At 57.1% G+C, this 19,419-nt stretch overlaps 3 protein-coding genes across 12 annotated transcripts; 1 reads left to right on the forward strand and 2 right to left on the reverse strand.

Moving 5' to 3' along the window:
• The first annotated feature begins 67 nt into the window (after positions 1 to 67).
• Positions 68 to 2,745, forward strand: POLR3GL (RNA polymerase III subunit GL). Of its 7 annotated transcripts, none has more exons than XM_058860551.1 (8): positions 470 to 564; positions 1,044 to 1,181; positions 1,267 to 1,396; positions 1,736 to 1,804; positions 1,892 to 1,948; positions 2,028 to 2,095; positions 2,178 to 2,291; positions 2,374 to 2,743. In XM_058860551.1, exons 2-8 carry the CDS (start codon positions 1,062 to 1,064, stop codon positions 2,458 to 2,460), a joined length of 645 nt encoding a protein of 214 aa, XP_058716534.1. In that variant the 5' UTR covers positions 470 to 564; positions 1,044 to 1,061; the 3' UTR covers positions 2,461 to 2,743. The 7 variants fall into 7 exon arrangements, with proteins under 7 accessions (XP_058716528.1, XP_058716529.1, XP_058716534.1 ...); XM_058860549.1 differs by having other exon boundaries at positions 524 to 662; XM_058860550.1 differs by lacking the exon at positions 470 to 564 and adding an exon at positions 567 to 659.
• Positions 2,746 to 5,113: 2,368 nt separating this feature from the next.
• On the reverse strand, positions 5,114 to 8,337 carry TXNIP (thioredoxin interacting protein). Of its 2 annotated transcripts, XM_058860322.1 has the most exons (8): positions 7,924 to 8,337; positions 7,239 to 7,311; positions 7,001 to 7,148; positions 6,628 to 6,730; positions 6,281 to 6,537; positions 6,026 to 6,182; positions 5,754 to 5,902; positions 5,115 to 5,666 (listed from the first exon to the last, which is right to left on the reverse strand). In XM_058860322.1, exons 1-8 carry the CDS (start codon positions 8,171 to 8,173, stop codon positions 5,631 to 5,633), a joined length of 1,173 nt encoding a protein of 390 aa, XP_058716305.1. In that variant the 5' UTR covers positions 8,174 to 8,337; the 3' UTR covers positions 5,115 to 5,630. The 2 variants fall into 2 exon arrangements, with proteins under 2 accessions (XP_058716304.1, XP_058716305.1); XM_058860321.1 differs by having other exon boundaries at positions 5,114 to 5,902.
• A 6,458-nt stretch (positions 8,338 to 14,795) lies between these two features.
• Positions 14,796 to 19,375, reverse strand: HJV (hemojuvelin BMP co-receptor). 3 transcript variants are annotated; one of them, XM_058860319.1, is made up of 8 exons: positions 19,253 to 19,365; positions 18,981 to 19,178; positions 18,833 to 18,908; positions 18,533 to 18,656; positions 17,342 to 17,608; positions 16,784 to 16,945; positions 16,107 to 16,609; positions 14,796 to 15,720 (listed from the first exon to the last, which is right to left on the reverse strand). In XM_058860319.1, exons 3-8 carry the CDS (start codon positions 18,887 to 18,889, stop codon positions 15,094 to 15,096), a joined length of 1,740 nt encoding a protein of 579 aa, XP_058716302.1. In that variant the 5' UTR covers positions 18,890 to 18,908; positions 18,981 to 19,178; positions 19,253 to 19,365; the 3' UTR covers positions 14,796 to 15,093. The 3 variants fall into 3 exon arrangements, with proteins under 3 accessions (XP_058716302.1, XP_058716301.1, XP_058716300.1); XM_058860318.1 differs by lacking the exon at positions 18,981 to 19,178 and having other exon boundaries at positions 19,253 to 19,375; XM_058860317.1 differs by lacking the exons at positions 16,784 to 16,945; positions 18,533 to 18,656; positions 18,833 to 18,908; positions 18,981 to 19,178; positions 19,253 to 19,365.
• Positions 19,376 to 19,419: the final 44 nt, after the last annotated feature.

A 19,419-nucleotide genomic window follows, 5' to 3' on the forward strand; every position in this document is an offset into this window, starting at 1 on the left:
GGAGTGAGGAGAGGGGACCAGGGGCTGGGGGGCACAAGCGGCTGTCGGAGGCCCGTGGGGCAGCTTGACCGGGGGTCACAGTCCAGCAGGACTGAGGGCCATGGGGAAGCGGGGCTGGGGGTCGCCGTGCAGGAGGGCTGAGGGCCCTGGAGCATCGGACATCGGGGGAGGCCGGGAGGCAGCGGTCCTGGGGTTCCAAAACGGTAGGGCCGGGGGCCGTGGGGCAGCGGCACTGGGGGCACAGCACAGCGGGGCTGGGGGCCAGGGTGACTCTAGTACCGGGGGGGCCGAGCTACCCCGGGGTAGAGGGGCTTGGGGAGTCAGGGCGTGGGGGGCCAAGAGACCCTTTGAGTCCCCCGTGTCCCAACCGGCTCCCCCACCCCGGCCATCTATTTATATCGCTCTAGGCCCCGCCCCTCACGTGTCTCACCAATCAGCGCGGGGGTCGCGCCCAAGCACCACCCCCTCTGCGCGGGGCGGGGCAGCGGCGGGCGGGTACACGTGGGGACCGACTGCGCATGCGCGCGGTGTGAGCGGCGCGGGGGGGCGACACCGAGACCGGGGGTACGAGGGGGGACATCGGGACCGGGAGTGCCACCGGGAGGACCCAGGAACGGGGATCGAGACCGGGGGCCACTGGGGGGAACCATCGACACTGGGTGGTGCATCGGGATAGAGATGGGGAGTACGGCAACGGGGACCAGGGGGATACACCGGGACTGGGATCAGGACCGGGACCAGTTTTCGGGAGGGCAAAGAACCGACACCGGGGAGCACCGGGACCAAGAAAGGGGTGGAATCGGGACTGTGGGGGAATACCGGGATCAGATCGGGGACCAGGGGTCGGGACGGAGGATAATCAGACCCGGGAGAACTGGGATCGAGTGGGTGAGAGAGGTACCGTGACCGGACCGAGGGAGGAGCTGGGCTGGGGAGCGGGACCGCGGGGAGGAGGGAAAGGACGGGGACTGGACTTGGGGCATCACCGGGACCGGGCAGCGGGGAGCTGGATGGAGGTGTCACCGTGCCCCCCTTGTCCCCAGCGGCCCCCGGGGCTCAGCATGGCGGGCCGGGGCCGCGGCCGGGGCCGGGGGCAGATGACGTTCAACGTGGAGGCCGTGGGGATCGGCAAGGGGGACGCGCTGCCCCCGCCCACGCTGCAGCCCTCGCCCCTCTTCCCGGTGAGTCCTCCGGGGCTTTGGGGGTCCGGAGGCCCCTCGGGGGTTGAGCACTGACATGCTTATCACATCCGTGCCCCCGACCCAGGCCCTGGAGCGCCGCGCCGCGCCCCTGCCCGGGGGCGAGGAGGGCGAGTACATGCTGGCCCTGAAGCAGGAGCTGCGCAGGGCCATGAGGGGGCTCCCCTACTTCGTCAAACCGGGGGCACCCCGCAGAGGTACCGGGGAGGAGGGGGCGGTGTGGATCCTGACCCTCCTGTGTGCCCCTATGCAGAGGAGGTGCAGGAATGGCTTTGAAAGGGAGCCTATCCCAATCCCCATTGTCCACCCTGCTGCTCCAGCGCTGTCACCCCCCTCAGCCTCCTCACCCCCACCCCACCAGGCTGGGACCCCCCAGCCCTCCCATTTTGTTTCTTCTTCCCCCATTTTATTCCCCCCAGCTGCACCACCTCGTGCCATCAACCATCCCCATGTGGGCCCCACTGGTGTCCCCGGGGTGGGTGTCCCCTAAGTCGCCCCAGAGGGTTTCCCTACATTCCCCCCCGCTGCCCCTGCAGACATTGAGCGCTACTCAGACAAGTACCAGCTCTCCAACCCTGTGGACAGTGCCATCGACTGGAACCCAGGTGGGGGGACACAGGAGGGGACCTGGGTGGAACATGGGGACGTGGGGTTGACTGGGAGGCTGACCAACCTCCCACTTTGCCCCCCAGACTGGAGGCGGCTCCCACGGGAGCTGAAGATCCGGGTGCGGCGGCTGCGGAAAGGCAGTGAGTGACCCCTTCTTGCCCACACCCTGTGTGTCCCCTCTTTTCCCCTGGGGGCTGACAGTCCCCTTTGCCCCCCCAGGGACCGCTCCCCTCGTCCCCAAGCAACACGTGGCACTCGACAAGGAGGAGACTATTAAGAAGCTAGAGGTAGCGAGGTGAAGGTGGGGTCGTCCCTACTGGCTGCATTTTAGAGTGTCTCCCCCCGGTAATGCTCCCCTGATCCACACAGAGCCTGGAGAAGAAGGAGGAGGAGGTGACGTCAGAGGAGGAAGAGGAGAAGGAGGAGGAAGAAGAGGGAAAGGAGGAGGAGGAGGAGGAGTACGATGAGGAGGAGCACGAAGAGGTGGAAAGGGGAGCACCCTGGGGAGGTTGGTGGGTTGGAGACATCCCCAGGTGCCACTGTGTTCCCCCGTGTCCCCCCACAGGAGACTGACTACGTCCTGTCCTACTTTGATAATGGAGAGAGCTTCGGCCCTGATAGCGACGATAACGGCGACGAGGCAGTGTACTGACCCCGCGAGCGGGTACCTGCGAGAGCCTGCACCCCGTAGGCTGTGGGGACCCTCCTGCAGCAGCGGGAACACCTTGAAAGCGGGGACTCCCCCACACTTCTCCCACAGCAGGGACCCTTTGCCCCTCCCACAGGACAGGGAGGACCCCCTCACCTCCCCAGGACAGTGGGGACCCCCTCTCGCCCCTCTTTGGGGCAGCGGGGTCTCCCGTCATCCCCCGCGCGCCGCCACCAGGTGGTGCCGGTGGGCCGGGCCCTCGGGGGGGGGCGTGACCATGCCCGGGGCGTGGCCACATGGGGGGCGTGGTCGTGCCGGGGGCGTGGTCATGCCGGGGGCGGGGAGGGGGGGGCCTGGTGTTGAGGTGGGTTTTGGTGATGGGGAGTCAGCAAACGTGCCCTGGCCCCCCTCTGATCGCCCTCCCCTTTTACAGCAGCTTTTAACGTTTGTGCTTTTCTAATTAAACAAATTAATCAAATTTTGCGTGGATTGAAGCGGATTTTGGTATTTCTGGTTTAGCTCTGGGTGCTTTTTGCGTGGGGGGGTTGGGTTAGGGGGTTACCAGGGAAAGGTGGTATTTTGGGAGGAAAGGTTTTATGGAGAGGGGAAGGTTGGGTTTTGGGTGGAAAAAGTGGTTTTCAGGAGATAAAGTTTTTTGGGGGGAGAAAGGTGTATTTTTTTGGAAAAGTTTTTTTTGTGTGGGAAGATGGGTTATTTGGGAGTAAAAGTATAGTTTTGGGGAGGGAACGGTATTTTCAGATAGAAGGTACATTTTTGAGGGAGGAAAGTTTGGTTTATTGTGGGGGAGGTTTTCTTTGGAGGGGCAAGGTGTATTTAATAATATGGGTTTTAGAGGATAAAGTGGATTTTGGGGGAGGGAAAGAGTTTTTTTCAGGGATGAGCTTTTGGAGTGATGAAAGGTGGATTTTTGGGGGGGAGGTTTTTCGGGGAGAGAGGCATTTTTTTGGTGGAGAGAAATGGCTCTTTTGGGGGAGGGAGTGTTTTCAGGGGGATAAAGGTATTTGGTGGGGGGGAAGTGTTTTGGGGAAAGGCAATGTGGGGTTTTTTTTGGAGGAAGGAGTGTTTTTTCTCGGAGGGGGTGTGTTTGTGCCGCAGGCCAGGGGCAAGGCTGCTCACATGAGCATCACATGCTGGCCCCCTCTCCACCCCCCCAAGCTGGTTCCTGTTTGGAGGCCAGAAACCTTCCAGCAGTTGTGGACTTGCAGCTGCTCCCATGCCACCCCGCTTTTTATCCCTGTTTCCCTCTTTCTCCCCTCTTTCCAGGTGTGTGTGGGAACCATGGGACCCTCATCTGTAGCCCCCAGTGCTTTCAGGGGGTGGGACCTACCCCTCCCCACCCCCTCCCCCCCAGCCTGGGGAAGGATTTGGGACGGGGCGAGATGCCCTAATCCCTTGGATACATGTCACCCTGTCAGCCGCATGCTTGTTTTCCCGGTATTCTGGGGCCTGTCCCACCTCCATGGGTCCCCTGGTGCTTCCATCCTGTGCCCATCCCATATTCCCACCCCATTCCAGCCCTGGAAGGCTCTCACTGCTCCCCTGCCAGTGCTCCCAGTTTACCCTTTGGCCCAGTTGGAATTCGTCAGGAAGCTCCGGAGGCAGCATGGATCAGAGACCGAGAGCCAGGGAGCTGCCCGGGAGGGGGTCCCCAAACTACGGGGAGTCCCCAAAAACCAGGGTGGGTCAGACTGAACTGCCAGATCTGTGTGGACCCTGCTTCAGAGCTGTTCTGGTACAAAGGCCAGGCAGAGGAATGGTGGGGGAAGTTTATGGCCTTAATTAAGTTAATTAGAGCTGTAAACTGGGGAGGGGAGCAGGGTGAGTGTAGGGTTCAGCCCCTAGGGGCGGGGGGGGGGGGGGGGGGGGGGAGCCTGGAGGGTGGTGCTGGCTCTTCCAGGGCCTTTTCCAGGGGAGAAAATTAATTATTTCAGGGGGGTGTTACTGTAGGGTCTCCAACAGGGGGCTGGCAGTTTCGCCCTACTCTGGGGGAGGCCCTGGGCTGCCTGTGCCCCCCTCCCCACAGCCCTCTCGGCCCAGCCCACGCTTGGCCCAGAGTAGGATGACCCTTTGCCTCCTTGGCCAGGAGCCAGAGCGGCTCCAGTGCCAAAGGAAAACTGAGGCACAGATGAGGACCAGGCTGGGGGGGCCAGCAGGGGAGGCAGAGCAGGCTGGGGGGGTTCCAAGTGGGTGAGAGAGCAAGAAACAGAGCCAAGGTCATGGCCTTGTTCTGCAACACCAGCACCTTTCAGCCACATCCCGAGAGTCAGCCAGGGGCCCTCTTACAGTAGCGCCAAAAAAAGGCAGGAACAGGAGGAATACTCCCCCACCTGCCTCAGTTTCCCTGCTCTGCACCCCCCTAAGCCTGTTTCAACCTCTCTGTGCTTCAGGTTCCCTTCCTTGGACCACTTCAAAGCTTTTTGCTTTTTCCCCTGGAAAAAACAGGAGACCCCGCCCCAGGGCTGCTCCCAGAAACACGGGGAATTGGGAAAGTAAGGTCAAATCCCCAGGCCAAAGAGGTTTCTGCCATCCTCCCACCCATGAGAGATATACGAAAGGCACCATTTCATTTGTTTATTACAAACTTTGCCCCCCAGGGGCCACACAAAGGTACAAAATTTGCATTTTTGTGCTTCCCCCCCCCCCCACGCCCCCCCCAAATACTATGTACAAAACCGAAGAGTACAAAAGGTGCCGGTCACAAAAACAGGTTTGTGTCACGACAGGACGGATTCACGATGTCACAGTGTCCCCCTCCCTCAGCGGGAGTGCAAGGCAGCCAGAGCAGCACCCAGAATTACAGAATTAGGATGGAATTAGTTAAAACCAGAATTTCCTGCCCATCACAAGTCATGACAGGGCAAGGACAGGCATTGTGTTCCAACAGTCACGACAGCCAAGGTTTTCCAGCTCTTTTCCAGCCGGATCTGCCTTGTCTCCCCCCAGTCCTTGCGGCTTCTCTGCCAGCTCAGAGTGCCAGGGTGCCCAGGATGGCCCTGCAGCAGAGGTTCCTCGAGAATGCAGCAGTTCCTCGGGAATGTGGCAGTTCCATGGGAATGTGCACTTCCCCTCCAGATGTGGGGCCAGACGTGCTGCAGGCGTGTGGCACACGGAGCCAAGTCCAGAAAAGTGGGAGCAACCCGCCGAGGTGGTGCTCACTGGACATTGTTGTTGGCGACACAGGGATCCACCTGGGCGACGGAGCAGGAAGCAGGTGAGGGATCCAGGCAGGTGATCCCAGATCCACCCGGCCCGTCCTGTGCCGGCGCCGCGCTCACCTCCGTGTACGTGGGGGGGGGCATGAACTTGAACTCAGGTGCATACATGAAGATGGGGCTGTCAAATCCATCGGGATCATCCAAGAGTGGTGTGGTGGGGCTTTCCAGCCGGTGATCCTCAGGAACGATGTCCAAGTAGCACGGGGGGGCTGTGGGAATGCAGGGAGGGATTGGTGAGATCACCTGTGTGCAGCCCCCGAGCCACTTAGGGGCTCCCCACACTGTGATCCCACCACGCAGGGATCCCACCCTGTGGATCCTGCTCCACTCACCCTCTGGAGCATCCGGGAGGTTCAGGTCCACCCAGCTCATCTCAGAACTTGTCTGACTGGCCATGCTGGAGCTGCGGCTCCCAATGCCCGAGCGACTCCCAATGACCAGTGGCAGCTCCAGGATGATTTTCTTGGAGCCTGGGACACTGACATAGATCTGCAAGAGAGACGAAATTTAGGGGTGTTTGGGAAAGGATGAAGATCCCCAGGGTAAGGAGGAAGATGAGGAGGAAGATGAGGGGATTCCCCACTCACCTGCAGGAAATACTCCACACGCAGAATGTTGCAGCCCAGTATAGAGGGTTTGAGCTTCCGCACACGGATGGTTTTGCCACGCCAGGATTCAGAGGTACCAGAGATGATGTGATTGCCACGAACACAGGAGAGTTTCTGACAGAAGACCTTGGTCTGGCCATTGGCCAAATACGTGTGCTTGGCCACGATGGCTGCCTTGGGCACCACGATGCGCGAGCAGGTGTTCTCAAAGTCCGCATTGATACAGATCTCATCGCCTGCCAAGTAAAGGACCCAGACATTAGGGATGTCAGCGGTTTCCTTACCATCTTCCCGGCTCCCAATTCCCTGTTCCCAGCAGTCCTCACCTTCACAGAAGCCCTTCCTGTCAATCTGGGCGCTCACAGACACACGTCCGTCCGGGATGAACATACATGACACTTTCTTCTCTTTTTTGGCTGCAACTGGAGACTGCAGAGAGAGGGAACGGTCACACACTGGCCCCATCCTGTCCTTCCCACCCTCCACCCTTCCTTCCCCTTTTGCAGCCAACCCTCCAATTCCCCTGGAGTACAGAATAGGCCCCGCCCAGTGTCAGTTTCTGGAATTATCCAGAACTCCTTAATCTCACCCTTAATCCCACTCAGGCCAGATCTGATTAAAGACACCTGGATGCCACCGGGTTGGGCTGATCCTCCCCAAGGGCTTTCCTCCCAAGCCTTTAGAGCACTTGGGGCTCACCAGCAATTCAGGGGTGTTCACATCCACAGGATCCATCACCTCGAAGCGTTTTTTAATCTGCTGTGTGGGGCACGCTGGACGCTCCAGAGACGCCTTCACCCAGTAATCCACGCAGCCGTACTTCCCCTTGAACGTGGTGCCCAGTGGCCTACAGACATGCAGGGGGTCACTCCAAAGCCCAAACATGGATTTTCCAATTTAATTCCATCCTCAGGGGTGGGTGCTGCCTCATACTCACCCCTGGGGCAGCTCAAAGCCAAACTTGTACTCATACTTGTTCCCAGGTCTCAGGATAACGGAGCCATCCTCATCTGGAGGACAGAAGGGGAGGGAAACATCAGATGGAGCTCCTGGGTGATCCTCCATTCTAAGGGCGTTGGGTAACACCTGTCCACACCCTCAGAACCCCGTGTTCTCTCCATGCTGCTCACTTCACCTCACCAACACCCCAAGCCCCCAGGGCAGAACACAGTGTCTCACGGGCTCCACCCCACCTCCAGCTCCCCCTTATCTCCTGGCTCCAGCCCCAGGGTGTGATCCTGCGCCACTCCCTTACTAGGCCACCAATGTTACCAACCCCTGTGGAGTCAAAACACACCACAGGAGTTCCCCAGGCTCTGATTTTGTCCTTTAGCTTCAAAACTTCAACTTGACTTGGCCAAACCTTCCAATGTTCCTAAGTTTTCCTAGATTTGGTCATTTTTCCACAGCATCAACTCTGTCCTGGTGGTCAAGGAGCTCCACTAGGACCCACAGCACCAACGTGGCCAATCCCAGGGGTCTGTGTCTTTGTCCCCTCCCAAACCCTCTGCCCCCATCCAGCCCCACCACAACCGCCATGTGGCCAAGCCCTGGGTCAGGGTTGGGGTTATGAACCGGTGTTTAAGGCAACCCTTTCTCCCCCTCCAGCCCCGTGCCCTCACCCGTGGGCTGTTCCTCAAGCGCCAGCACGTCCTCGAAGCGCAGGTACTCCATCTCCTGCCGGCACTGGGCCGGGCCCCTGGCCCAGGTCACCCTGGCCACGCCGCATGCCAACACCTTGACGGCGCTGACACGGGTCACCTCGGCCACCTCCACCAGCACACGTCCGGCCACCTTGTCCCCGCTGCAATAGACCTTGTCGGGCTCGCTGAAGGCCACCATGAAGCTTTTCACCTTCTTGAACATCACCATGGTTGGGACAGTACGGGGACGCACAAAGCAGCGGCTGCGACGCTTTATCCCCGTGGAGCAACAAAAGTCGCCCGAGTCAAGCAAGTCCGGGGCAAAAAAGCGACCGAACGCTTTGTTTTGAAGCGCTCCGAAGCCGCCAGAAGCCCCTCAGCCCCAGCACCTCAGCGCTCTGCGAGAGCCGCTGCCGCCGCTGCCTTTTATAGGCTCGGCAGCCCCACCCACCGCCGCCCGCGCCCGCTGCTGCCGGGGCCGCCACGCCGAGCGCGCGTGGCCAGGCGTGCTGCTCGCGTGATCAGTGCGCCCATTGGCTGTCGCTGCCTTGTTTACAGCAGCGCCGACCAATCAGAGCAGCGGCTGCGGAGCGTGGACAGCGTGTGAAGGAAAGCCGCGCGTGTTCAATGGGGCGGGCAGGAAGGAGGCGGAGTGACAGCTAGGCGAGCCAATGGGGAGCGAGGACGGGCGGCAGCTGTGGCCAATGGCGAGCGCGGAACACGATGTCATGTTCCCAGGCTCGGGGGCGCGGGGGTGGTGCTCCCAGTTTCGGACAGGCCGTGTTGTACTGGGCGAACTGGGGGGTGTGGGGGCTTCGCCGCCGTCGTCAGACTCCTTTTCCCCATCTAGGGCAGCCTCCTTCTTAACCCCCCCCCTCTAAGCTCTCCCTTGTTAATTGGGGTAAATAAGGGCGGATTTGGGGTACGGGATCGAACGTCACTGATCGAACTTTTCTGAGGAGGAAAGTCTGACTTTGGGGGTTCCCTCCCTCCTTTTGGTGTGCTTGTGCGAGTGTTTCCACCACCTCTGTTGCTTCCCGTTCTGTTTTGGGGACACTTCCCACTCCTTCCCCAAAATATTTCTCCCAAATACTGATCCAAGGTGAAGCAGACACCCACATCAATTCCATAAACTGTGGCCCTGTCTTCCAGCTGGGATCTGGGGAGTGCGACAGCATTTTGCCTCCCCCCTAACCCCTTCAGGAGATCTTTGGCTTCCACGAAACCCTCAGATTTCACTCCCTGGATCAGCATTTCTTCAGGACAGGAACTGCCTCTTTCCCCCTTTCTTCCCAGCCCTTAGTGCTTTCCCATCTCAGGAAAATGCTGGGAGCAGAGGAAACAGGAGAACAATGTTCATGGAACAACCCAGCACTGGAGGAATGGAAATGGGGGGGCTCCCCACCATGACGAGGAACAGGGAGGTGTTTTTGTTGGGAGTTGTCCTTCAGAGGTTGTTTGTCAGAGTGCTCCTGGCACTTTTCCTGCCCTTCCATTGCCTCCTTCCCCCAGAGTTAATTCACACCTGATCGTATAAACCGATAAAGCACTGGATAAACCGTGGGGCATAAACTGTTCTCCTGCCAAACCACAGGACAGAATTCCTCCTTGAGAGGGAATTATTCCGTGGTTTGGTGCAGAATGGAGGAATTGCACCTTTTTTTCCTCTGGTCCCCATTGTCTTCCACTAGGAAAAAGATGGTGGGTTAATGGAGAATTAGGGATTTGCTCTAATTTGGCAAAAGGTGGGGAGCTTTTTCCAGCCTTCCCTGCCATGAGATATTTGACCCCTTAGATCTGTGCTGGCGTTCCTGTCAGAGTCATGTTTACGCTCTCCCTCTCCAGTTCCCGTCGGTGTGTGCCTTTCCAAGGAAACTGTCCCCAGCCTAGGGCTACTTAAACACATTCCAGCAAAGCCAAAGGGCCTTGGAGCCCCACACCAAGGAACTTGTCAAGGATATGATCCAAGGCATGTTCCGCGTCCCAAATCCTCCCTAAATTCCTCCAGACTTGTCAATCAGTGCTGCCTTTTCCCCCCCTGCCCTCCATCTGATGGCAATCCCTCCCCACTCTCTGCTGCCAGAATTCCCTTGGGGGTCAGACTTGCTCCAGGAACAGTTCTCACACCAGCAGCACCCCTGGGTGGATCGGGGGGGGTCAGGAACACTGTGGGATTTTCACTCGTACAGTGTCAGACCTCCTTCAAAATAAGAAAATCAGGAGAGAAATCATCAGGAGTTCTGGGCAGGGACAACCAACCTCCTGCTCTCACGAAACTGTTATTCAAGGCATTCATACTCCTCCAAGCTGCTTTCCCATGGGATTCTGGGGCTCAGAGGATCCCCCACACTCATTTCCACTGCTGAAGGTGGATGGATGGGGAGAGTGGCAGGACCCATTGCTTTTCCCAGAGCTCCTAGCTCGGGGAAAGAGATGGCCAGGACAGTGTGACTAACACTTAGCCTCAGAACATCCCACTTCCAAAGCCACAGAGCGAGAAAATGGGCCCTGGGGTGACTCACTGAGCTCCGGGTGGGTCCCGGGGAAGGAACTGGGCATGGCATAGACTTGTTTCTGCCAGCACAGCTCCTGGTGCTGATAAGATCCTTGTTTTTCTGCTCCAGGTTATCAGGATTGGTTTCCAGGAGAAGCCACGCTGCTCCTGTGACAGCCTGGCCTTTGTCCTTGCTATCAGACAAGCAGTGTCCAGCTGGGATCGCTGGGAAGCCGGAGGGTACTGGCAGCCCCGCAGCTTCTCTGGGCTGTTTGCTCCATATTTCTCACCTTATATGGTCTTTTCCAGCATATTCCAGGCTGGGAGGGGGCAGAGAGGGCCAGGGAAGGGATCCACAATGGCTGGAGCGTGAGGACAGAGTGTCCCGGGTGTGCAGTTGGGAGCTGGGGTGGAAAAGGCATTTCCTCTGGTTGTTTGTGTACAGGGAACATTGGGACTAGATCCCAGCTGGAAAACAAGGCACTATGGGACTGGGGTGGCTCCTGGAAAGCAACTGCTTGTCCCACACCGGGGATTTTCAGGAGTGGAGGCTCCAGAGTGGGGTCAGATCAGTTCCTAAATCTCAGCAGTTTGGGGGTGGGAGGGAAGGTTTCTAGTGCCTGCCTGGAGGCAGAGAACGATCAGCTATGGAGGATCACCAGGTAGAGAGGTTCAACATTGATTTTCTAAGAATGGCTCAGAAAGCTCTCAAGGCAGATTCCCACAGGGGATTCCAAAAAATTCCCCTTTTTTGCTGTTTTGCCCCCAGCAGAATCTTTTGACCCCGATGTCTGAGATTCTCCAGGGACACAGATCGGGATCCCCTTTTCCTCTTCCCTGAGCAGGGACAAGTCCTCTCAGGGCTTGCACAGGAGGGTTTTCCCCCTGAAGTCCCACTTTTCCAGCTCCCACTGGAGACTGGGATGTGGAAGCTCCCCCTACCTGGCAGTTTCTTCCCCTGTTTTTTGCCCAGAGGCTGTTTTTGGAGCAGGGAGGGGGAGATAAGGCTCCAGAAGAGCTCAGACATCCGTAAACAAGGAGGAATTCAGATCCTGGGTCTGCAAAGTCCCGTGTTTGTCATCTGCTCTGGCAGGAAGAAGCAGTGACATCAGCTCCACTCCAGCTGGGAGAGAGGGGCTTTCCCCAGCTGCTGGCAGAGCCCCTGGAGCCCCTCAGACAGCAAAGGAATATGGAATTTTTCCTCCTTTTCAGCAGCCAAAGCTGCTCCAAGGCAGCAAGCAAGAGCTGGGACTGTCAAGCTTGGGGAAGAGAAGTGTGACTTGGAGCCATCTAGTCTCTGGAGGGTGGCCCTGCCATGAGCAAGGTGATCTTTAAGGTATTTTCCAGCCAAAACTAATCTGGAATTCTGTGATTTGTTTGGTGTGAGGATGGACATCCTGGCACTCTGGAGCTGACTGTGCTGGAGCCCTTCCTGTGCGCTGGGTTCTGTGGACACCTAGAGGCTTTCCCAGGAATGGCAGAGAATTCTCCATTTCTCCATCCATCCATCCATCCATCCATCCATCCATCCATCCATCCATCCATCCATCCATCCATCCATCCATCCATCCATCCAGGTTTCCTCCTCTCCAGGCTGGATTTTTCAGCTCTCTCTCACAGCCTTGGAGCAGTCTTGGCTGCTGAGAAAGAGGAAAATGTCTTTATTCTTTTGCTGTTGTGAACTTTCCTGGCTGTGAACACCTCCAGGGATGGTGTCCCAGGTGTGTTCTGAGTGTCTCCACCTCAGATGGGCCCTGTGACTCAGAGTCTCGCCCCTAGAGGAGGAGACTTTGGCCAATGCTCCCTGGACAAGGTGACCTGGACCACTCAGAGCAGCTCACGGTGGGGCTGCAGCTCTGGCTCTGGTCAGGGCAGACATGGGATGTCACAGCAGGTCACAGGGCCACCACCTCACTCTGTCACAGGGATACCAGCTCCTCTGGACACCCTGCAGAGGTTCAAACCTGAGCTGTAGTCAGGCAGAGGTTCAGCCAAGTGGGGAGAATATGCCAAGCATGGGATGGTCCTGGCCTATTCCCAAATCATTCCACACTACCCTTCCTCAGCACGAAGGAGACATGAGGTCTCTCAGAGCCGCACTGAGGCAGAGAACAGACCTCTTCTCCCACCCTGAATAGAGGAGCAGAACGTCGGCACCAATCCAAGTTGTAGATGTCAACAAGCGTGTTTCCATTGACGTCAGCGGACTTTGGATCGACCCTTTCCCTCCCCGGCTGATGTCACCTGCTAAAAACCATCCAGCTCCAACAGGAACCCACTTTGTGTGGTTCAGCATCCACGTGCCCAGCCTGGGTGGTTGGAGCTGAGGGGGTTCAGGGTAGTCTCCCAAGGGGCAGGACCAGGGAAAGAGGCCTCAAGGGAAGGTTTAGGTTGGATATTTGGGAAATTGTGTTCATTGGAAGGGAGGTCAGACATTGGAACGGAGCAATGATGGAGGCACCATCCTGGATGTGTTCAAAAGTAAGTGGATGTTGTACCTGGGGTCATAGGTCAGTTGTTGTCACTTGGCGGTGCTGTGGGAGAGTTAATGATTAATGATCTCAGAGGTTTCTCCAACCTTAATGATTCCATAATTTATCAGCAACAGCTTCTCCATGTTGTAATCCTTTTGTCAGAAGTCTCCATGTTGGGCCACTCCTGGTGTAATTCTGGGTCAGGTGGAGCCTCAAACCAGGAGTCAGAGCTCTCCAAATCAGGTGCATGTCTTTAGAATTCCTGGACATTTTCAGTTTGGGAGCTGCACTCTAAATTTCAGAGGTGGCTTCTGAGAATGGGTTAGCAAGGAAGGCACCAGGCCCAGTCCTGGTGGTGCAGATGATCAGCTGTTCAGGAGGAGGGGAAATCTGCTTCCATTGGGAACCCTCCTTTCCCCATGGAATTCTTGTTGAATGGCTCTACTGGCCAACAACTAAAGGACAATTAGGTTCTGCATCATCAAATCCATCCCATTTCTATCAGGAGCTCCAGCACCATCAATGCTGCTCCTGAGGATTTCATCCCTACAGAGGATTTTATCGCCATGGAGAATGTTCTCCCCACAGAGTATTTTCTTCCCATGGAAGATTTTATCCCTCCACAGAGGATTTTATTCCTCCCCAGATGATTTTCCTCCCAAAGGGACATGTGGAGCACATCAGGAAGCAGCCTGCTTTCCTTGCCTCATTCCTGCTTCATTTCATCCACCCAAAGCTCTGGAGTCAAAGGAGCAGGGGAGGAAGGAGATATTATTATCTTCATCTGCCACTGCCGCCCAGCGACATGAAGAGACAGATGACAGGAAATGGGGACTCAAAAATAGACCCCTTTAATGTCAAAACCCATCAGGGATTACTAGGAGCAGGGTGAAAGACATGGAGCAGGTCTCCTGCTCATCACTGTGTGCTCCAAGCACCCATCCAAGGAGGAATTTGCCATGATACCCATGAAATTATTTCCTATGTATTTTTTGTGCTTTTGGCACAAAAGAATAAAGAGAGAGAAAACCCCATGGATGTATTGAAACGTGAATTGTAGAACTTCCCTTGACGCAACCTCCATGCCTGGAGGGGCTGCAGTTCTGTTTCCCCCATCTCCACAAGCCCTTCCTGCAATTCTCTGGGACAGGGATGGCCAAGTTTTTAATACTTTACTAAAAAATAAAGGAAAGTCTTCCCTATGGAAAAGATTTCTCCCGTAGAACTCCATCTGCCTTACTGAAATCCCCTGACATATATGAAATTTTCCCTCCCCTCTGCAGTTCTGCACCTTACACAGGGCAATGCCCTGCCCATCTCTGTGCCTGGCTGACTCTTTGCCATCAGGAATTCTGTTTTCCAAGCAAAAAATCCAGTTTTGCTTGGAAACAAAGTGACATTTTTTGATTTGTGCGGTGACAGAGAATCTGGGCCCAAGGGAGAGAATTCCCAAGGGGTGTTTTGTCCTCCCTGAAACCTGACACCGATCCCAAGTCCAGAGCCGGCTAAATTGAGTCTACAACAGGTGCCAAGAAAACAAGGAAAAATAGCAACAGTGGCCTGGGATATAGGAGGTCTCAAGCTCCACAGCTCCCACTGCTGGAGATCCACTTGTTATCTATCCTGGAAGAAGAGCATATAGCCAAAACTGGCTGATTTCTACTCAAAAGTCTCCCTGTTGGTCACATCGCTCCCCAAACCGATTTGTGGCCTTGCTCTGCTTTGGGAGGAGTGAATCCATTGTAAAACCATTATTTTCTGCTAAAAATTGGGCGTTGGGCTTTGAGTCTATTATTTCTGGATCTGTAGGGTTCCTGAGTGGAATTCTGCCAGATTAACACCAGGAGAAAGGTGGGAAGTGAGTTATGGAAAGGCTCTGAGGGACAGAGAGGGTTTCTAACCCAGGGGGTTTATTTGTCTTTGATGCACTGCTGTGTCACATCCTTAGGGGAAAAGCAACATGTCAGAATGGAAATTTGGATCTACCTGAAGGAGAGGAGCTGGGAACAGCTACACCATCCATATGAGACCAGTGGGTGCAAACCAGGGGTTCATCTCTCCCCTCTCCTGAGTCTCTGATTCCTTGTGGCTCTGGAGACACTTCCTTCAAGGTGAGGAATCTCTTCTGTCTGCAGCTCAGAGCCAGCAGCTCTCACGGGTTCCCTATGGAACAGGCTGGGGTTAAAAGTGCAACAAAATAGCCCAAAGTCCACAGGGGAGGAGGAAGAGGAGGAGGAGAGATGATGGAGGGGTGAGTGGGCAGCCCCCCCCAGCTTGGAAGATGTGGAGCTTCTCAGCATCAGGCAGGAACAGCCGGGCATCCTCCAGTGCCCCGTGTGCTGCCATGGTAAAGTTGGCATCTCCCGAGGTCACCACGTCGAAGACACACGACTGGAAGTAGACATCCTCCACGGGCAGCATCTCCCGGCAGAGCGCTCGCGCTGTCTCCGTAGGGACACGGCCGCGCCCACGGGGGCTGCGGGACATGCGCTGGCTGTGGGGGCAGCCGCCCACGCACAGCTGCAGGTCCTGTTCCTCCGTGAAGGCCTGGGCCACCTCCTCGGCAGCACGGATGGAGAAGGACAGCTGGCGGCCAGCCTGGCGCACGGCAATGGTGGTGCCGATGTAGTCGGCTCGGATCTCCACGTGCCGGCCGGGGCTGTGCTCCCGGATTGCCAGGCTGCTCCCACCTGGACGCGTGCCCCCGTTCACGGAGCCGTCCTGGAAGGCTGCCGGGACGTTGTCCAGCTCGGCCTGGTAGACCTTCTGGTCAATGCATTCCTTCATGTTCTTGAATATGATGGTCAGCTGTGGGGAGCAGGGCAGGAGGGGGATGAGCACGGTGGCCATGTCCCCATCCCAGGTATTCAGGGTATCCCAGGATGCAGGTCCCACCCCACCTATCCATCTTCAAACCACTCCTTTTAGGAGCACAGATCAAACCAATCCTTTTAGGATAACAACAATCTTTCCTTCTTTCTTCAACACCATTTAAGCAATGGAAAACTCAGGTGGAGCCAAACCCAGCAAGATTCCTCCAGGTACCCCATGGACCACATGGTCACCTGACAGCAACACCAATGTTGTCCCTTCTTCCTCATCTCCCCTGCGTTTGAAGCAGTTCCAAGGATTTTGGGAAGTATAGGAGGTGCCCTGACTCTGGATTTGCTGCCCAGCCGGTGCGCTAACGTTACCTTGCTGGTGACTGTTGCGTTGGACCCCTTGGCCACCGGTGAACTGGTGGCCTGCACAAACAGGTAGTCATTGTCCAAGAGCGGCCAGGAGCCCTCCACCCGGCACGTGTGGAAGTCATCGTGGAAGGTGCGGATGTGGGGGTCCCCAAAGGCAGCACAGTGCTGGAAACCGGGGGGGCGGCCATGCTTGTAGAGGAAACTCCGCTCGTAATCACAGATGTCAATCGACTCAAAGCCGTGGGGGTTGGGGGCCGGGGGCTGGGGCCTTGGTGGGGCTGTGGGCCCTTCCTTGGAGCAGTTGTTCTGGATCATGAGGTCCTCGATGCCGTGCACAGCAGAGTGGAAGGCCAGGTCTCCACGGCAGGTGCGGGCGGTGCGCCGGGTGCACAGGGAGTAGGAGCGGAGCGCGGTGCAGAACGCGGAGCCGCGGTCGGGGCCGCGCAGGTGCAGCGTAGCCGCCACATACTCCGAGTTGCAGCGTAGGATCTTGCACTGGGAAGAGACTGGGAGAGACGGGACAGCTCTGTGGGAGAGGGGATGGGGTGGGGAAGGGCAGCCTCTCCTCCCCCCACCACCTCCCACCATCCAGCCTGCTCTGGATTCTCATGGAGATTCTTCCTGGAAGCACTTGTCTCCTGGTTTTTACAGGGAACAACTCTGCCCATGCAGATCCTTACCATGCCTGCAGAGGAGAAGGAGCAGGAAAGCTCGGAGGAAGAGGCTGGAGTTTTCCAGCTGCCCTGGGCTCCCACTGCGGGCAGGTCTCCCCATTCCCATCCATGCAGAGCCTCGGGGGTCTCTCACCCACCAGCAGCTCCCAGCTTCATTTGGCAGCTCCCCTGGAACCAGAGGTGGGATTGGGAGAGAGACCAGCAGATGGGACTAAGAGGGGCCCTGCAGCTGGCAGCAAGTCCAACCAAGCACTTCCAAGGCCACCACTTGTCCCCCAGTGGCACATCAACATGGCTTTGAACACTTCCAGGGATATGACTCCATCACTGCCCTGAGTAGCCTGTGCCAGGGCTTGACCACCCTTTTCATGGGGAAATTTTCCCTAATGTCCAACCTAAACCTCCCCTGGTGCTGCCTGAGATGTTTCCTCACAGTGGTGTTGTTGAGCATTTCACTCCTCCCTCACTTTGGGGATACCACATGCAGAATCGGAGCCTGCAGCATTCCTGGGTGCCAGCGATATCCCTGGACCCTCATTCCTGCTTTCCTGCTGCCCCACTCACCTGTGTCAGCCTCCTCGGGGAACGATCTGGCTCCCAGCGCTGGGAGCTCCTTCCCTGTGGGACACATGGGCGTCCTTGTCACAAGCTCTGCCCCAGGTGAGAGCCAGAGAGACCCATGGGATGACCCAGGAAAGTTCCAGTCTCCCTGGGCTCCTCCATGGCCTCGCAGCTGGATAAAATCTGGGGTTCCACAAGCCTGTCCAGGGGCCAGGGAGTGGAGCCCCCCGTGGCTCTTCGTCCCTAGCCACCTTTGCTCCGTCCTTTCCCCTGCGGGGCAGAGGCAGGAGTTGAAATCGATCCTCCTAAATTTAGCTGGGCTCTGATCCAGCCAGGAACAACAGCCGGAGTGTGGAGAAGGTGGGGCACAGGAGCTCCAGGAGGAGGCGGGAGTCCCCAAACCCTGTGGACTGTGGGGTCATGTCACCCATGGGAGCTTCCCTGGAGCTCCATGGGTTTTCCTCCTTGGAAAGCCTCTGCCTGCAACCTGCAAGAGCGAGTCCCTGTGGAAAAGCACCATGCTTTGCCCTGTGGAATGTGTACAATAGGGAATGGGATGTTTCCTGACAGGGAATGCTTTCCAGCATTTTGTCTCACAGCCTGCCCTCCCGGGGCACAGCCAAGTCCTGAACACAAACATAGCACAGGCCAAAGTTGGCCAATGTCCCCAGGGATCGATGACCGCCAGATCATGCTGGCTGCACTCCTGAAATCCCACCTACACAGGTGCAGGAAGCAGCTGCACCATCCCCTGCTCCCTGCAAGGAGGAGGAATGGTCAGGAATGTCCACACCAGGATTTTTCAGGTCCATTCCAGAGGCCATGGAGGAGGACAGGGATGGGAAGTTGGTCCCTCAGCATTCCAGCACCCACAAATCCCTCTGGGAACACATTCAGGGAAGCCTTCTGCTGCCTAAACCAAGTTCCTGCTGTTTTCCACAGCCAGCTCTGCCCTGCAGGGAGCAAAGCGTAGTGCCCAGCAGAGATACAGCACTGGCACTGAGGTGGGAAGAGAAGTATTTGGGGAAAGCGGCATTTGCCAGAGAGCTGGAAGAGTGGATCCCTCTTCTTTCCAGGATGTGCCATGTGCACAATCAATCCCAAAGGATGCACTCTTCCTTCCACACCATGCTTGGCATAAATCCCATCCCTCCACCCCCACACCTCTGCCAATGATCCCAGCACTCCACTTACCCTGGCAAATGCCACGGGATGGGCACCAAATCACCCTAGACCCTCCAGAGGAAAATCCTGGTCCCCTGCCTGGGTCTGGCTCCGGGTGGGAATGAGGAGGAAATCCCGGCTGTTGCCACCCGGGCTTGGAGCAGAGGGAGCAAAAAACAGCTGAAGATTCTGACAGCCGGATCTGTCACTGGGAGCGGGAGCTGAGTGGGCTCCGACAGCACTTTAAAAATAGCTGGTAGGATTTTTGATCCCAAAAGGCGAATTCCAGTGGAGAGGGGAAGGGAGAAAGCAGGGAGAGCCAAGACTTACCAACTGCACACACAAGTGGTGGGTGAGGTGGACATGGAGCCCCTCAGAGCTGCCCATCCTGAGCTTTCTCCAGGCTCTGGGAGAAACAAACAGGTTGGCAATGCAAAGTGCTACTGGAAGTCCAAGGAGGCTCCCATTCCATCAGCACCTGGCAGCGTGCACCCCAGCAGGTGAGCACTCCCCTTCTGGCTCTGCGAGAGATGGCAAAACCCATGGAGATGAGAGTGGTGTCCAGTGGAACTTCTCCACTGAGATTCTCCATTCCAGAGTTTTCCCTTTCCCTCCCTTGGAGAGCTTGGGAGGTCCTGGAGAGGGGCCGACATTGGGAGAAATGCATATCCTATGCCTGGAAGACATTGAGAGAGGTGGGAAAGGAACCACCTGGCTCAAAGGTAGGACCAAAATCCCACAGGGCCCCACCTGTGTGAGCCGCTCCCAGGATACTGGCATGTGGATAAATCCCATCCCCAAGCACCTGCGCTGGGGCCGGGTAGCTGGGGGCTAAAACAATCCAGAGCAGGCGGAGGCAGGCACTCGTGAGCTCCGCGGAGAGACCCCGAGAGGGCTCCAGCGCTGGGCGCAGGACC

Source organism: Poecile atricapillus, chromosome 33 (genome assembly GCF_030490865.1).
Source record: "Poecile atricapillus isolate bPoeAtr1 chromosome 33, bPoeAtr1.hap1, whole genome shotgun sequence".
In the NCBI taxonomy this organism is placed as follows: Eukaryota; Metazoa; Chordata; class Aves; order Passeriformes; family Paridae; genus Poecile; species Poecile atricapillus.

Excerpts from the sequence above, each read along its gene's own strand:
- TXNIP (XM_058860321.1), bottom strand. The coding sequence starts at position 8,173 with ATGGTGATGTTCAAGAAGGTGAAAAGCTTCATGGTGGCCTTCAGCGAG. Across the intron at positions 6,183-6,280 it reads GTGTGGAGTATTTCCTGCAG|ATCTATGTCAGTGTCCCAGG; the intron begins GTGAGTGGGGAA and ends TCTCTCTTGCAG. Across the intron at positions 5,903-6,025 it reads CCTCCCGGATGCTCCAGAGG|CCCCCCCGTGCTACTTGGAC; the intron begins GTGAGTGGAGCA and ends GCATTCCCACAG.
- HJV (XM_058860318.1), bottom strand. The coding sequence starts at position 18,889 with ATGGGCAGCTCTGAGGGGCTCCATGTCCACCTCACCCACCACTTGTGT. Across the intron at positions 16,946-17,341 it reads CCCCGAGGAGGCTGACACAG|GGGAGCTGCCAAATGAAGCT; the intron begins GTGAGTGGGGCA and ends CTCTGGTTCCAG. Across the intron at positions 15,721-16,106 it reads ACGCAACAGTCACCAGCAAG|CTGACCATCATATTCAAGAA; the intron begins GTAACGTTAGCG and ends TGCTCCCCACAG.
- POLR3GL (XM_058860545.1), top strand. The coding sequence starts at position 101 with ATGGGGAAGCGGGGCTGGGGGTCGCCGTGCAGGAGGGCTGAGGGCCCT. Across the intron at positions 663-1,043 it reads GGAACCATCGACACTGGGTG|CGGCCCCCGGGGCTCAGCAT; the intron begins GTGCATCGGGAT and ends CCTTGTCCCCAG. Across the intron at positions 1,949-2,027 it reads GCGGCGGCTGCGGAAAGGCA|GGACCGCTCCCCTCGTCCCC; the intron begins GTGAGTGACCCC and ends TTGCCCCCCCAG.